This window comes from Olea europaea, chromosome 18 (genome assembly GCF_002742605.1).
Source record: "Olea europaea var. sylvestris chromosome 18, O_europaea_v1, whole genome shotgun sequence".
NCBI lineage: Eukaryota > Viridiplantae > Streptophyta > Magnoliopsida > Lamiales > Oleaceae > Olea > Olea europaea.
In genome coordinates, this window is record NC_036254.1 from 25,759,305 (window position 1) to 25,776,246 (window position 16,942).

Below are 16,942 nucleotides of genomic sequence, written 5' to 3' on the forward strand. Positions count from 1 at the left end.
TGTTAAACTTGCCATCTGATTTTAGAATATTGGATTTTTAATGTATGATTTTGTGTAATTTCCACTAAAAAAATCTCAAAACATAAAAGCCCTACATTGTGAAGTTTCATTGATGTTCATCTATGCTGTTTTTCGATCCGTCTGCTTCTTCTTCATTCATATGTTGTTCTTCGATCCACCTGTGTCTTCGTTTGTGTCTGAAGAAGTTGTTCTGCTTCTGCATGTGCGTCTTGCACTTCGTTTGCATCCTGGTCTTTTCGCAACATAAACCTTAAGTTCCTCCTGTAGAATGTATTTGGTCTAGACTATTGACTCTTTGTTAAGGTGCGAGGAAATTTTGGACATTACAAATCTAGTGCAAGGATGTGTTATTTAGATTGTTTCTGTTGACACACAAAAAGTTCAGCCCAAGTCGAATAGTCTAAGGAATGAAGCCCAATTGGAAGATCCCCAAAATCAAATAGCCCAAAGAACGACCCAATCAGGCAATGCAGGATAAATGCCCAAATCGGGAAGCCCATGAACGCGGTAACACCATCGCCCAAGGTTACAAGTCGCCCAAGATTTGAGCGAATGGATTGCCATACAGTCGCCCAAAACTGTGCCCCTGTTCTGGCCCAAACCTTCGAGTCGCCCAGAATCTTAGCAAACGTAAGATGTTATGGTTACCCAAAGGTGCGGTTAATGAAGCAGTTATTGAGTAGCCCTATCACGTTCCACAATTTAAGGAATTCAATTGAAGACGGATGAACGACAAAAAGTAATGGCAGTAGTTAGAGAAGGCAGTTCCATGACAAGTTGGCCACTACGAGGAAAGTGGACAGTTATAGAGCGATCAAGCAGTTTTTAAGCGGTTGATCACGAAGAGATCATCCAGGGAGTATAAAAGGAAGAAAAGACATAGAGCAAAAGACCCCGAATCAAACACTCTCAAATAGAAATTATGTAACTTTAAATTTCTTAGTTTAGATTTAAACACTTCTTTTCAGTAACTCGTGTGCTTGCGCCCCTTGGAGGCATTCTATTTTTATTTTCCAATTGTAAAGTCATCGCCAATAAAAACACCTCTTTTTGGGACTTTGTCTCAAGAGGTTTGTCCCTTTATACAATCGTCTGATCCCTTTTTAATTGTTAGCGACTAACCCGCGCGAAACAATTTGGCACGCCCAGTGGGACAGTGGTGTTTGGTGTTGAAGATACAAAAGGTGAAACAATATGCCTCAGAGATCCGATAAGGAAGCAATAAGTCAGGGAGGAGTCAAGTCTGTGATTGAGCAATATGAGGAGCAGCATAGCTCTCCATGAACAGATGGACAGAATCAAAGCAGTAACAGTCGTTACAAATCAATGGCAAAGTTGAGTCCTCGAACTATGCGTGCACTACTTGGAGAACTCACACAAGATGTCGTTGAACAGGTAAATTTTCGAAATATTCATAATATGAAAAGATTTACCCAGAATGGGAATGCACATTATGACAACATGGCCAAACAATTGAGTACTCAGACTAACGGGATGGTGTAACGCCAAATCAGAATAATGGTAGTGGTACGCCTAACTTGGGGGGTAATCCAAATATAAGAGATAATGTCCTAAATAACGGGCAGAATACCCCACGTGTTAATGAGGGAATAAATGTTTAGGTTAATGGTAACAATGGCCCAAATCATGGTAACTTTATTCCTAATCAAGGACCAAATATCAGGCCTCAAGCAAATCAACCGGTCAACCAACTTGTAGGGATTCCATATGACCCCAACGTCATGTTGAGGAATCAGATTATGAAAATCGTACAGGACCAGATGACTTTTGGGGTACGTCCTGTCATTAGGCCGACTTACACAAAGCCATATCTTGATTCGATAGACCAAGCATATCCATGACCTAGAGGATATAAAGTGCCAGAATTCTCACTGTTTACCGGTTTAGGGGAGGTGTCTACTCTAGAACACATAGGACGATTCACACTGCAAAAAATGAGGCTTTTCCCTAGTTCATTAACAGGAGTAGCTTTCTCCTGGTTCATCAATTTGCCAGCGAACTCTGTTCAAACATGACAACAATTGGAACAATTATTCCATGCTCAGTTTTATAAGACTGAGTCTGAAATTACTTTGGCCGATTTGGCAAACCTACGTCAAATTCCAAACGAATGGGCAGAAGGTTTCCTCCAAAGGTTCAAGACAGCAAGAAGTAAATATTTTGTACCTCTGCCCGAAAAAGAGTATGTCAAAATCACTCAAGGTTGTTTGAGCTTTGATTTGAAAAAAAATTCCAAGACAAGGAATTTCCTGACCTTTTCCAATTGAGCGCGAACGTGATTAGGTATGAACGATTAATAAGAGAAGAAGAGCAGATAAAAAATTCTAAAAATAAGACTTATTATAGAGACCCAAATTTTGATGTTCATACCATCAATAACGAGTCATACGATCAGATCGAAATGTGTTTGGCCGAATTAGTTAAAGGAGACACGTATACTTGTTCTATAATGGCTAAGCCTAGACCATCGGGCAAGGATGAGCTTATGAAAGATGAAAACGTAAAAGCTAGAACGTTCTCGTTCGATATAACCAAAGCTGACCTTATATTTGATAAATTATATAAGGATAAGCAGATAAAGCTGAGCGATAAGGATAAATTGCCAAACCCTGAACAAATTAAGGGTAAAAAATATTGTAAGTGGCATAATACATGGTCACATTTGACTAACAATTGCTTGGTTTTTCGCCATGTGTTACAGGATGCCATTGAATCAGAACGAATTACATTCGATGATAAGAAGAAGATGTTAGTGGATGAAAATCCTTTTCCACAGCCACTTGAAGTGAAAATGGTGACGTCTGGTTTCAAAAACAAGTTGCCAAAATTCAAATTGGTTATAGATGATGGAGAAGAGGACCCTAGACCACATTCCAGTGTCTTTGAGCGTATTAAAGGGAAGGAGCCAAAAAATGATGAAGACGTCTTAAGTGCAAGATGTAAAAGAGAAGTGAGTGGGAATACGAAGAAATCAGGGATATGGCAGTATTCCCATCGCCCTACTTTCTTCCCAAACGCTCAGCCTGGTAGAGGGCGAGGTACATCGTTCTATAAGGAACCGCCTTTTGAGAGGCAGTTCGGGCCAGTAAATAATGGGAGAACATTCAGACCGCAACCTTGCAGACCAAATGTATGACATTCGTTCCAGTATAATGCAGGAAAGGCGATACCCTTCAACGAGATGACTAGAACCCAACAAAGGCGTTTCCAACGAAATTATGGACGAATGATGAGGCAACAACAGGGAGTGTCACGTCCTAAGGTGCCTAAACTACTCGAGTTAGCCAATCAAAATGTTCTCAAAGATAGTGAAGAGACTGGTACAGATGAATCAATGAAAGAATTGCCAGAAACTTCTTCTGGGAGATCGAAGTTTGAGCGAGACAGAAAGGACGGAGAAGATTCAGATCAGGCCCTTACTATTCAGTTCGGAACGTTACCTCCTGTTGTGGCTAATAACTATTTACTAGCCAATGAGTTCAAGAATAAAGAAAAAGAAGAAGAAGAAAGAGAGGATAACGAAGGAGAAGCATGCGTGCTGGAATATGAAGAAGGCCAGACTTCTAGAGAGGCCTACAATGGTGAAGAAGATGATGGTATGACAGACATTGAAGAGGAAATCGACCTAAAAGTAGAAAGAAGAAGGAGAGGAGTATCGTACAATACTCTGTTGAAGCAACTACATCAAGAGGGAGTTCGTGAAGTAGATTTATTGGGAGAACCATCTGGGCGTTCTTTCAATTTTTACGTACTGTACGGGACGCCCAAAAGAAAGAAGAGTGTACCCCGCTCTGAAAAGTATGGATCACCTCCAAGAATAATGCCTCCTCCTCCAAGTTGGGTAACTGAAGATGAAGCATCAGAAAACAGTAAAAAGGAAATTCATGAGACAGAGGCTTAGTACGATATGCTGCACGTTGACTTATCACAAAAGGATAACTCGACAGAGGACAAGCAGGAAGTAGTAATAGAGGCTGCCGAAAAGGTTATTTTTAAACGGCCAACCATGAAATTGACTAAACACTTGAGACCATTGTACGTTAAAGCTCTAGTTAACGACATACCTGTGGCAAAAGTGCTAGTCGATAATGGAGCAGCTATAAACACCATTCCATCTAAGATGATGAGAAAAATTGTAAAGACAGAAGGGGATATGATTCCAACAGAAGTCATCCTTACAAGTTTCAATGGAGGAGCAACTGCAGCTAAAGGAGTTATGCCATTGGACATAACTATAGATACAACTACTAAGACCACAGTCTTCTTTGTAATAGATGGTCCTACTAGTTACAATGTGTTACTAGGAAGAGATTGGATACATGAAAGTCACTGTATACCCTCATAGCTCTATCAATGCCTGGTTTTTTGGAATAACAAGGGTGAAGCAAAGGTGGTGCAGGTCGATCATAGGCCTTTTGTCGCAGAAGCAAATTCAGTGGAAATGTTCATGTACGAAGGAAACTATGGACCTGTCATGGTAGTCCAAAATGGGGAAGAAACTCAGATTGTCATGCAGAGTGAAGAGCCATTTTCAATAGACGCACTCACTGAAATGTTCAGTCAGATGAGGCCAAATATAGTGGCCCTAGAAGAGCCAGTAATTGGTAAAAGAATAATCAAGGAGTCCTGAATGAGTTCGAAGCAACAAGAGCAAATGGCCGATATTTAGGCCTTCAAAGCCAAATTAATGGCTTTCAATAAAGAATGCAAGGATAAGACGAAAGAAGAGGCAGCCCTGAAAGCGTTGAAAGACAAATTAGCAGTATTCGAATTGGAACAAAGTATTAGCCGAGAAGTCAACAAGGTGGATTGTTTAGAAGAAGAAGTGCTTACAAGGGAGATGAACGATGAAGTAATGCGGATCATCAAACCTGGATACACTCAAGCACAAGACCCTCTGATTAAAGTAAATATTTCCAATGAAGGAGAAGATCGTTCAACATTCATCAGCCAGATGCTCGATCAAGAGATTAGTGATAAATTAATCGATTTGTTAAAGGAGTATAAAGATTGTTTTGTTTGGGAATATGAACAAATGCCTGGTTTAGATAGAGACTTGGTAGAATATAGATTACCAACTAAGCCTAATTTTAAACCTCATAGGCAACCTCCCAGACGTTTTGCTCCTAATGTACTCCCTGAGATTAAGAAAGAGATAGAGCGATTCTTAAAAGCAGGCTTTATTAGAACAGCTAGGTATGTCAAATGGTTGTCCAATATCGTGCCACTACTAAAAAAGAATGATAAACTAAGGGTGTGCATAAACTTTACGAAGTTAAACATAACCACACCCAAAGATGAGTATCCAATGCCCACGGTAGATTCTTTAGTAGACTCAACTGCCGGACACGTCATGTATTCTTTCATGGATGGGTATTCAGGATACAATCAAATTTATATAGCTGAGGAAAATATATACAGAACTGCCTGTAGATGCCCTGGGTCTCTAGGATGTTTCGAATGGGTAGTCATGCCTTTCAGCCTGAAAAATGCAGGAGCAACTTATCAAAGGGCAATGAATTTAATTTTTCATGATATGATAGGTAAGTTTGTTGAAGTGTATGTAGATGATATAGTGGTCAAATCCATTAAAGAAGATGACCATTTCGAACAGTTAAGATATTCATTTGAGCGAATGAAGTAATATAAGCTAAAGTTGAATCCCTTGAAATGTGCATTTGGTGTTAATGCAGGAAACTTTCTTGGTTTCTTGGTACACAAAAGAAGGATTGAATTTGATAAAAATAAAGCGAAGGCCATTCTAGAGGCCAAACCACCTAGTAACAAAAAAAAATTGCAAAGATTTCTAGGCCAAGTAAACTTTTTAAGACGCTTTATTTCTAACTGTGCAGGGCGAATTAAAGTCTTTTCGCCACTTTTAGAACTGAAAAATTAGGACGAATTCGTCTAGAAAGAAGAACATCAAAAGGCTTTTGAAAGTCTGAAAACATATTTATCAAGTCCACCAGTGTTGGTGTCACAAATCCAAGGACGGCCAATGAAAGTGTATGTATCGATTGAAAAAGAATCAATAGCTGGAATGGTCGTGCAAGAAGACCAATTTGGTTAAGAAAGGGCGATTTACTACTTGAGTAGATGGTTAACAAAATGTGAACGCAATTACTCTGCGATCGAAAAATTATGTCTTGCATTGTATTTCACATGTACAAAATTAAGGGCTTATTTACGGCCCGTAACCGTTTATTTGATTTCTAGAGTAAATTTGATTAAGTACATGTTCTCTTGCCCTATTTTACACCAAAGGATAGGCCTTTGGACGTTAACTTTATCAGAATTTGAAATACAATACATATCCCAAAAGGCAGTCAAAAATCAGGCTTTGACTAACTTTCTAACCGATCATCCATGCATCGACATGCCTGAAGAAATTGAATTAGAAATTAATTCTTTCGAGCTAAAACCTTGGGTGTTGTATTTTGATGGGTCAAAAACCTCTAAAGGTGCAGGAATAGGAGTAGCATTGATAAATCCTTTAGGAATTTGCTACAAGTTCGCATTCACTTTGGATAGGAAGTGCACCAACAATCAGGCCGAATACGAAGCCTTAATCGTGGGCTTAGAACTAATGATAGATATGGGGGTAAAAAATATAAACATTAGAGGCGATTCTCAATTGGTAATTCACCAACTGATTGGTGATTTTAAATGCCAAAGTGATTCCATCATGAGTCAATATGAAATCACCCAAGAGTTATTAGAAGAATTCGACCAAGTAGAATTTCAATGCATTAATAGGATATACAATGACGTGGCAAATGAGTTGGCCCATATGACCTCAGGGTACTCAAAAGTTTTAAATTGGAAGTCTACTTGTGAGTATGGAACAATATTGCCCGTGATCCAAAGAAGGGCGAGAATGATTGAACTTCATTGCATACAAGATGGAGATGCAATGGATTGGAAGGTAGAGATTAAGGAATTCCTTAAAGAACCTAATAAAAGAGATAGTAGAAAAATGAAGTTGCGTTTGCTAAACTATGCACTGATAGATGAAGAGTTGTTCAAGAAATGCTCTGATGGTATACTACTAAAATGTGTAAGTTTGCAAGAAGCCACGACGATCATGGCTGAAGTGCACGAAGGGATATGTGGAACTCATCAAGCTGGCCAAAGGATAAGATGGTTAATTATTAGGAGTAGATATTTTTTGCTTTCAGTATGCAAAGAGTTGTTTAGCATGCCAAAAGTATGGTCCAATACAAAGGGTGCCAGGACGAGAGATTGTACCTATTATTAAACCTTGGCCGTTCAAGGGTTGGGCGATAGACCTGATAGGGAAGATTTACCCCCCATCGTCCAAGAAACACACTTTTGTTATAGTTGAAACCGATTATTTCATTAAGTGGGTAGAGGCAGTACTTTTAAAGGAAATCACCCAAAAGAATGTCATAGAATTTATCCGTGATCACATCATTTATAGATTTGAAATTCCACAAACTTTGATGGTAGATCACGGGACATCTTTAAATGGAGATCACGTGAATCAATTCTTGAGCGAGTTTGGAGTTAAATTAGTAAACTCCACACCATATTACGCTCAATCCAACGGGCAAGCAGAATTTTCTAATAAGATTCTAAAAAATATCATAAGGAAAATGATAGATAAAAATGCCAGAAATTGGCACGAATGTCTGAACAAGGCCTTATGGACTTATAGGATGTCGCCTCGGTCAAGTACCAAAATTACTCATTTCCATCTTACTTATGGACAGGAGGCCGTTTTGCCTATGAAAATCAACGTGCAATCGATCAGAGTGTGTTTGCAACATAAGGTAAGTGATGATAAGTATACCGAATCACTAGTTCAAAACTTATTAGAGTTGGACGAATTAAAGTTAGACGTCCTAGATAGATTGCAAGTTCAAAAATGAAGAATGACTAAATTTTATAATAAAAAAGTTATAGCCAAGTCGTTCAACTTGGGCGAACTGGTTTGGAAAACAGTACTCCCTTTAGATAGCAAAGATCCAAAGTATAGCAAATGGTCTCCCAATTGGGAAGGACCATATAAAGTGAATAATGTATTGCCTAATGGAGTCTATCATTTGGAAGATTTAGACGGCCCCAAGCACATGAGGTTCATTAATGGCAAATATTTGAAAAAGTATGTTCCTTCCTTATGGGAAAGTAAACAAATAAAAGCGTAACTAAATCGCATTGAATGATCGTAGAGTAAAAAGGGCCAGAGCGAAATACGTTCAAATAAATTCCTTTATTATCAAATGTTCATTACAAAGTTGCGAAATACAAGATGCTAAATGCTCTATAAACTACAATTAAGAGCAAACTAATCTCATGGTCGATCGCCGAGTAAGAGGGTGTACTGGCCTTGATCGCCATCCTGATCACACTGTTGCAAAGGCAACTAGAGAGGCCGAGAAGCACTCTCAGCAAGTAGAAAGGAAGATGAAGTACCCTCACATCGCCTTCCTAAATGCATCGCTGCAATGATGGATAAAGAGGCTGAGAAGCACTCTCAGCAAGCAAGTGGCTTGCAGGCGTCCTCAAAAATTGTCTTCAATCATTGAACTCCTTGTAAGGAACATGGAGACGATAGGAAGAATTTCGCTGTCCAAAGAATATTTCTTATATCTCCCATACCAAAGGTGACATCAAGCGAGATGGCAAAGTAGGCGGATCAGATGATCCATTTTCATGAAAACCGAAAGTTTTGGATTGATTGTCAAAAATGCCAAACAATGGCAGCAAATTGGTCTTTTGAAGAAGAAAATGGAAATGAAGATGAAAAGTATGAAGTATACGTGCATTTATAGGGAGGTGAAGGTGAAAAGACAGAATATGATGTGCATTTATAGGGGGTGAAAGTGAAAAGACAGAATATGAGCAGCCACATTCGTGTCTAGTAAATGGGATTAAGCGGCCCAAAGTCTAAAAAAATAAAAAAAATAAAAAAAAGAGAAGAAAGGAGGCAGAAATATCAAGAGAAAATGTGCAAAAAATTTTAGTAAAAAGCAGTTAAATGCCTGAATGATTAACAATTAAAAGACGAACGTCAATAAATACACAAGAGGCTAAAATAGTTATTCATTAATAATGATGGCTGTTGTTATGATCAAAATTAGCAATGGATATCAGTACAAGGTTACAAAGGGAAAGTCAATATGAAATTACAAAAAGAAAAAGTTAAGGCATTATATGTCTTAATTACAATTCGCCTCATACCAAACGAATTTTTTCCCTAAGTCTCCCCCAGTCCTCGCTCTGTCGAGAAGAAGTGATATTCAATTCAGCCACAACATTATCATCAACTTCCAACTTCTTGTATTACTCTACCAAAGACTTAGTTCGCTCAATTCCTTGAGAGGTATTAGGCTTTTTAGCAGCCATTCTCGCCTTGCAGTCGTCCATCTTAGTTTGAAGCTTCTTCATCTATGCAGCCAAACTAGTCATCAAAGAGTCTTCAATCATGACTTCGGAAGAGATTTCTTTCAACTCGTCCTCAGCTTTGTTGATCTCTAGAAGCAAGGACTCTTTTTCAGATACGGCGCGAAGATATTGAGTACTTTTGGCCTTCAGCTCAACATTCTTGGCCAGCAAGGAGAGAATCTCGGAATGGACAACTTTCAACGTCCCTTTGAAATCAGTAGAAAGATTGAGCGACGAAAGTGTTAGTGCTTGCTCCAATTTTGCATTCAAATGCTCAAGCTTATCCTTATGCTTGGCAGCACTAGCCTTACCGATGTCCATATCCATGAAGGACAAATACTCAAATATCGACTGCTTGAGGAACTTCATATCTTCCTCTGAAGAAGCAGAAGGACAATTGACTGAAGCAGGGCGAGATGTTTTGACTTGCTCTCAGGAAGTGAACAAGTCTTAAATGGATCGCACAATTTTATCAGCAACCTGCAAAGAAAATTGCCAATATTGAAGGTTTCTACTACACTAAACAAAGTGGAGATAAAGGTGAAGCAAAGATTACCTCATCAGCAATCTTGGAAGGTGGCATATCCCCTGCCAAATCTGCCACCTGTGGCTCCACCATTCGTGAGGACTTCCCCTTGTCTAAGCGAGAAGACCTTCCCGCAATGGGTAGACTCATGGGAGCATCTGCAGAACTGAAAAAGTAACAAATCAAAAACCAATAGCACAAGCAAAGGTAAAGCATCAAAAAATGAATTACTAGCTTCGACGTTTGGGGGGTCAATGCCCTGGGAAGAAGGTGGCTCATCCATTGGTTGTGATGAAGATTCTGGGACTGAAGATTTCTCTTTAAGCGTAGTCCCTTCATCAGCCGGTTTGGACGAAGCAGCCTCAACAGAGGATGATGGAGCAGGAGCTGCCAATACCAAAGCCTTCAAAGGAGAGGCTGAACTTTTCTGAGAAATCCAAATAAACCATTAGCACATAGAAAAGTTTCAAGTATGGAAAGGTATGCTTGTGAGTAAACCAATTTAATTACCTTCCTCCTGACAATGAGAGGGGTGTCATCATCATCATCAGCATCATCCTCCAAAATGGGAGATGCCGAGGCTGGCCGTTTGCGGCTTACGGCACTTTTAGCTGCAGTGGGCTTAGCAGGAAAAGAAGTCGATGGACAAGCAGACTGTTTAGCACGAGCAGGGGAAGAGGGACTCCTAATGGACAGAGGAGTGACCAAAACAGGAGAGGTGGAAGAAATGTTTGGCTGGTCCAGTGAATGGAAAGCACGACTGGCATCAGTCGCAAACAATCTGCGCTTTACTGACGGTCAGAGTTGTTCAAAAAGGGGATAGGTGGCACGGCTAGGATTGAAGGGAGCTAAAGAAAAGCTGTTCGTCAAAAGAATATTGCGAGCATCTAAAGCTTCTGCCTCTGCCTTATTAATAGTGTGGAAGCGGTCTATCAAGTTTCTTGAATAGCAAGGGGGAACGGGCCAAGTTTGGCCAAAACCAAGTTGGCGAGCAAAGAATTGGGGAGCATATATTTCAATCCCAGCTTTGGCATTGGTCCCAGTCAAAATATCATGGAACAACTCCCTCCCGATCAAAAATTGAATCCAAATGAACAGAGAGGTGCTTGCACTATCCATAGTGGATGGAGGTTGCACATAATCCGAAGTCAAAAAGGGAAGAAAAGGAAAGAAGGAAAGGATTGAATCCAAAGTATAAAAGAATGAAAAAATGTCCCTTCTGGACATATTTACAGGAGTCAGGGGATCAATGACTAGCCCATAGCAGCTAGCAGAAGGACTGAAAAAAGATGGAGCACCAAGCGATGGAAAATAGGCTCTCAACAACATTTGAATGAACCAAAGAGGCCCATTGCCAGTGGGAGATGCACCATTCTTCAATTGGGATTGAAGAGAAGCCATACCTCTATAAAGGGTAGCTAAAAGAAAGAACACAAATTTAGAGGCCTATCACACGCCAATTCGTGCGCTATGGGTAAATAACTCATGGAGGGCTTTATGCTTGGTACACACAAAACGTATTTACAAAGCCAAATCAGAAGAAAGTCCATACGCTCAGCATGTGAAGGCTCGGTGCTTGAGTGGTTATGACAGGTTTGCAGGCTTGAATAAGACTCGGTGAGTTTTCTTTCAAATTTTGGGGTGACACCAGAAATCAAAATACCAGGGAAAATGGTATCGCCCAAAAGTGGCAGATTTACTAGGGCCCCAACATCCCTTAAGGTAATGGACATAGGGCCAAGAGGGAAAACAAAAGTATTATACTCAGAAGACCAGAAACTTAAAGCGATTGGAAAAAGTGTTAAATCAAAAATAGGGGGTCGAAGAGAGATTTCTAACAAATCAGAAATTCTAGTATTATCAAAAATTGTCTTAGTAGGACCATGGCCCACAAGGAGACCGTGCCACCTACAGAAAACGACATTAGATTTAGGCCAAGTGCGAATACCTCTTTTGCGAAGTGGCCCCAGCGGCAAAGAGTTTAGAAACGGAGGGCTTTGAGTACAAGGGAATAGCTGACCGACCGCCGCTTGTTCGATGGCCTCGACGTTGTTGAATGAAGGACCTAGATAGAACTCTTTGAGTTCGACATTGGCTGGTGCAAGGAAATTCGGAGTTATATATGGCCGAGTGAGGAGTTTCTGGAAGTCTTCGAAACTGAAGGAGTCACCAGACTGGGATTGTGAAGCGGCCATTAGGGACGAAATAGAGTTTTTCAGAGTGACGTAGCAGAGAAGCAAGGAGATGAACAGTAATATTGCGAGAGAGAAGCGCGAAAAAATGAGGAGTGATTTAGTGGTGCAATGAAATGACGTATTTGGGGGTTATAAGGGTTTGCAAACGTCGCACCTTTTCAAGTTATGGAAGAAAACAATGATTGAAATTTTTTGGAATTTCGAATGTTGTTGGGAAACACAAAGTGAATATGGCAAAAATTAATAATTGGTATTAATTCTACCATATTGGGGGGTAATTGTTGACACACAAAAAGTTCAGCCCAACTCGAATAGTCCAAGGAATGAAGCCCAATTGGAAGATTCCCAAAATCAAATAGCATAAAGAACGACCCAATCAGGCAATGCAGGATAAAGGTCCAAATAGGGAAGCCCATGAATGCGGTAATACCATCGCCCAAGGTTACAAGTCGCCCAAGATTTGAGCGAATGGATTGCCATGCAGTCGCCCAGAACTATTCCCCTGTTCTCGCCCAAACCTTCGAGTCGCCCAGGATCTTAGCAAACGTAAGATGTTATGGTTACCCAAATGTGCGGTTAATGGAGCAGCTATTGAGTAGCCCTATCACGTTCCACGATTCAAGGAATTCAATTGAAAACGGTTGAACGACAAAAAGTAATGGCAGCAGTTAGAGAAGGCAGTTCCATGACAAGTTGGCCACTATGAGGAAAGTGGCAGTTATAGAGCGATCAAGCAGTTTTTAAGCGGTTGATCACGAAGAGATCATCCAGGGAGTATAAAAGGAAGAAAAGATATAGAGCAAAAAACTCCGAATCAAACACTCTCAAACAGAGAATATGTAACTTTAAATTTCTTAGTTTAGATTTAAACACTTCTTTTCAGTAACTCGTGTGCTTGCGCCCTTTGGAAGCATTCTATTTTTATTTTCCAATTGTAAAGTCATCGCCAATAAAAACACCCTTTTTTGGGACTTTGTCTCAAAAGATTTGTCCCTTACACAATCGTCTAATCCCTTTTTAATTGTTAGTGACTAACCCGTGCGAAACAGTTTCCTTCCAGGTTTCGGCTGGATTGAGCTAATTTATAATAAATCATGTTGGTTGTACCTAAAGTTGTTAATTGTCAGTTCAAGGATATACATAAAATCAGGTTAGTGATGCTCAGGTGGTTACTATGTCTATTTTTTATGAATTTTATTAATAGATAACTTTTGTGTATTTTATCTGAATTTTACTAATAGATGACTGTCTATTTTGTATGGTTTAAAAAATATGTAACGAAATTTTATTCTCAATTGCAAGCACTACCAAAAACATTTTTAATTATGCTGTTTAATTTGCATATTTTATTATAAAAACATAAAAATATCTTTAATTATATTGCTTAATTACTGTAAAAAAATATTAAAAAAAGAGAATTAGTTAAAAAAAATATATATATAAATGACATATGATGCAAAAACTAAAGAAAAAAGAAAAAACAAAGGTCAAAAAATGTTGCAAAAAGATGAGCACAAAAGTAAAGACAACAATCAAAAAAATGTTGCAAATAAGTTAAAGACAAAGTTCATAAAATATTGCAAAAAGAATATCGACAACATTTAAAGACTGTTGTGAAAACTTGAAAACAAAGCAAAAACAACACTCCCTAAAACATTACAAATGAATTAAAGACAACGTTCAAAAAATGTATTAATAACATTTAAAGAACGTTGCAAAAAGATTAACACAAAAGTTTTTACAACATTAATATAACGTTTCAAGTGACTTTTCCGTAACAATCAGTCAACATTGCAAAAAACAAATGGTAATGCCCCTTTTGCAATAGTATATAAATGCTGTCATATCTTTCACTCGACATCAGGGGCAGACACAAAAGAAGGCATGTGGTCACGTGACCCCCCAACTTTTGTACAAATTCCTTTATTTTTATCTTAAATTTTTTGATATTTTTGTCTCAATTTTTAAACTTGTTACACGATATAAAATGAAGTAGAAATATTGCATTCTTAATACCATTTCGAAGTACTCACAACCTAATTTTTTACATTGTTAGTAGCGCATGTAATGACCAACCATAGTAAATGTTAAATCTTGTCAAAGTAGGTCATTCCAAACTAGAATTCCAAAAATTTCGATAATATGCTAATTTTAAAAATTCTTCGACTAAAAATTGCCGCTCGTTTTGAGAACTATATCATAGACATATCGAATGGTCCAAATAAACATCGAAAGTAGTTAAAGATGCATACAACGTGAGTCTTAAGAAGATGCATCTAACCCTTTTTTCAATTTTTCAACTATTCCATTAACATTTATTATTGTTGCACAACAAATTTCTCAATATAATTTACCTCATTTTATTTGGAAATTTTACATGGAGTATAACATCAAATTTTTTTGAAATATTTTTACATCCAAAAAAGTCATAACCTATGTAAATTTCAAATGTAAAACTCGAACGTAAATTTACGTAGGATATGATTTTTTGGACGTAAATTTTTGAACGTAAGATTCCTCACAACTTTTTTATAAATTTAATTGTGTCCCCAACTCAAAATGTATGTGCTCGCCACTGACATCGAAGCCGGCAACATATACCCAAATATTGCAAAAAAAGTCTTTCTCAATGTTTTTTTGAGTGGTGCGGAAGATAATTTTTGTTGTGGTGGCCCTTATATCAATACGGGAGCTGGAAAGTGACATGGAGGACTAGGAGGGTGCAAGGATGGCATAGAGGTGAGGAAGAAGATAAAATAGAGAACGTGATCACCTAGATAAAACGATTATTAGCTAGCTTTAATGTGAACCAACTGGTGCTAGATATCATATACGAAGAAATGTGATTTATTTAAAACACAACATTTTTGCAAAAAACTAAACGAGTCCAGGCTCATTTTATTAAATTTCAATAGGTACCTCAGAAAATTCAAAATTATGAGATGTAAATTTCCAAAATAATAAAATTATGTTTGGGAAAAGATCAAAAGTCTAAATTATTCTAAGTGACAGAGGCTAAAGCATGCAGCAGCATTCCTCAACTCACTTTGGGATACTTGCTCGCTCGACGACTGTGTTGTATCCTTCAACGATGATTCCGAGCTGGAACGAAATTTAAAAATTAAAATCATCCACAAGATCTAGTTTTTTGTCTATTTCTTCGGTTTTAAATTAAACTAAAATATAGAACAATTTAATACTAGTATCTATTGATGTTGTAATAAATTGTGATCACATACCTTGACTCACAAGCACCCTTTGTTTCGATATAAGATTGTCTATCATCAGGTAGAGTGTTAGAGTGCATTTGCTCGAAATCTTGAGAAATTTCTTGATCTTGTGGGATTTCATATGCGTCCATTTGTGCTTGAAGTGTTATAGATTGACTATTGTTCATATCACAATAAGGGTCAAATCCCAACATTGGTCTGTCCATAACGTCACTGGATTCAGCATAAAAACCAATATTTTCATTTGCAAAAAACTGATTATTCATTCCAAAATTAGTCATTTCATTTCTCAGTGATGACGGTTGAAATGCCTGAGATACATCATTATTTGAATACATACCGAACTCTGGCTGTGGTGAAGACGAGTAGTGTGGAGTGGATTGCCTGTTGAACTGTTGCCTATAAGTCTCGAGCTGTGCATAAACATATCGTAGTTCTTCAAGTGCGTGTTGCAACTGCAGACGCAATTGGCATATAATAACAGAACAACCGTAAACTGGAAACCTCTCTCGCATATCAGACTCATATATAATAGATTTCATTGCATCCTCCTTTTGGTCATTCGTCTCCAAGTTACCGAGAATCTTCGTAATGTTGGACACCCCAAAAAGCCGGTGCACATTTTGAAACATTTTAGGTTGATTTGCTGGGAAGTAAGGCGCAAGAGGGCAATCTGATGAGCACTTTCTTCTCTGATACTTGCACGCAGCACATGCTGGGCTTGTGCCGCCCTTCACTGTCATGATAAACTGACTAATTATGCGTAGAATCCGAATCAGGAAACACAATAACTGAAACATATGGATATTGAGAGAGTGAGAGAAGAGAATCAACTTATTTTTACTGAATTTTGATCAAGAATGCAAAAATTTGAACATGTAGAAATTATACAGAGATAGATGGTGAGAGCTTATTCCGATTGAACTTTGATCAAGGAATGCAAGGGAACAAATATATGTAGTGAGATAAACTTATACTTGACCGCACGTATGAAATCTTTTTATAGAGAGAGAAATACCATATACTGATCTCAGTGAGAGTGTACCACATGTGAATTTGTTGGGATCACATAGACTGAGTAAACATATTTTTAGTTCCCATTCTTTCGGGGTTTGTTTGAAGAATTTCAACGTAACTGGGAACCCTAAGTTCACAATACAGAAAAGTACATGTCTGTTCTGTATTTCAATTTCATAAGCCAATCATAATCACCTTCTTATCAGATGATATATAGTTAAGAAGGTGTATAGCATTCATTGGTTAATAATTACTCTGGTCTATCAGACCAAAGTAGGGAATTACAGTGTCTCAAAAACTTTGACAGCTTCATAAATTTATCGGCGATAAGGTTGTAATACTCAATAAAAATCTATAATACTCCGAAATGTTAAAGGTTACACTGTCTGATTAGAATGAATTTGTTAAAAAAGATCTATAATCTAGAATCATATACTTGTATTTGAAATGAGAATGAGATTAATTTGACTTCTGCAATCCTCATCCTATGGATAATTGTGTTTTGCAACTGTTTGCTATATAAC

At 38.2% G+C, this 16,942-nt stretch overlaps 1 protein-coding gene across 1 annotated transcript; it reads right to left on the reverse strand.

The window, feature by feature from the left end:
* Nucleotides 1-15,121: 15,121 nt before the first annotated feature.
* Nucleotides 15,122-16,331, reverse strand: LOC111366543 (LOB domain-containing protein 27-like). The gene is made up of 2 exons (XM_022987281.1): nt 15,411-16,331; nt 15,122-15,273 (listed from the first exon to the last, which is right to left on the reverse strand). Exons 1-2 carry the CDS (start codon nt 16,199-16,201, stop codon nt 15,168-15,170), a joined length of 897 nt encoding a protein of 298 aa, XP_022843049.1. The 5' UTR covers nt 16,202-16,331; the 3' UTR covers nt 15,122-15,167.
* Between the last annotated feature and the right edge of the window lie 611 nt (nt 16,332-16,942).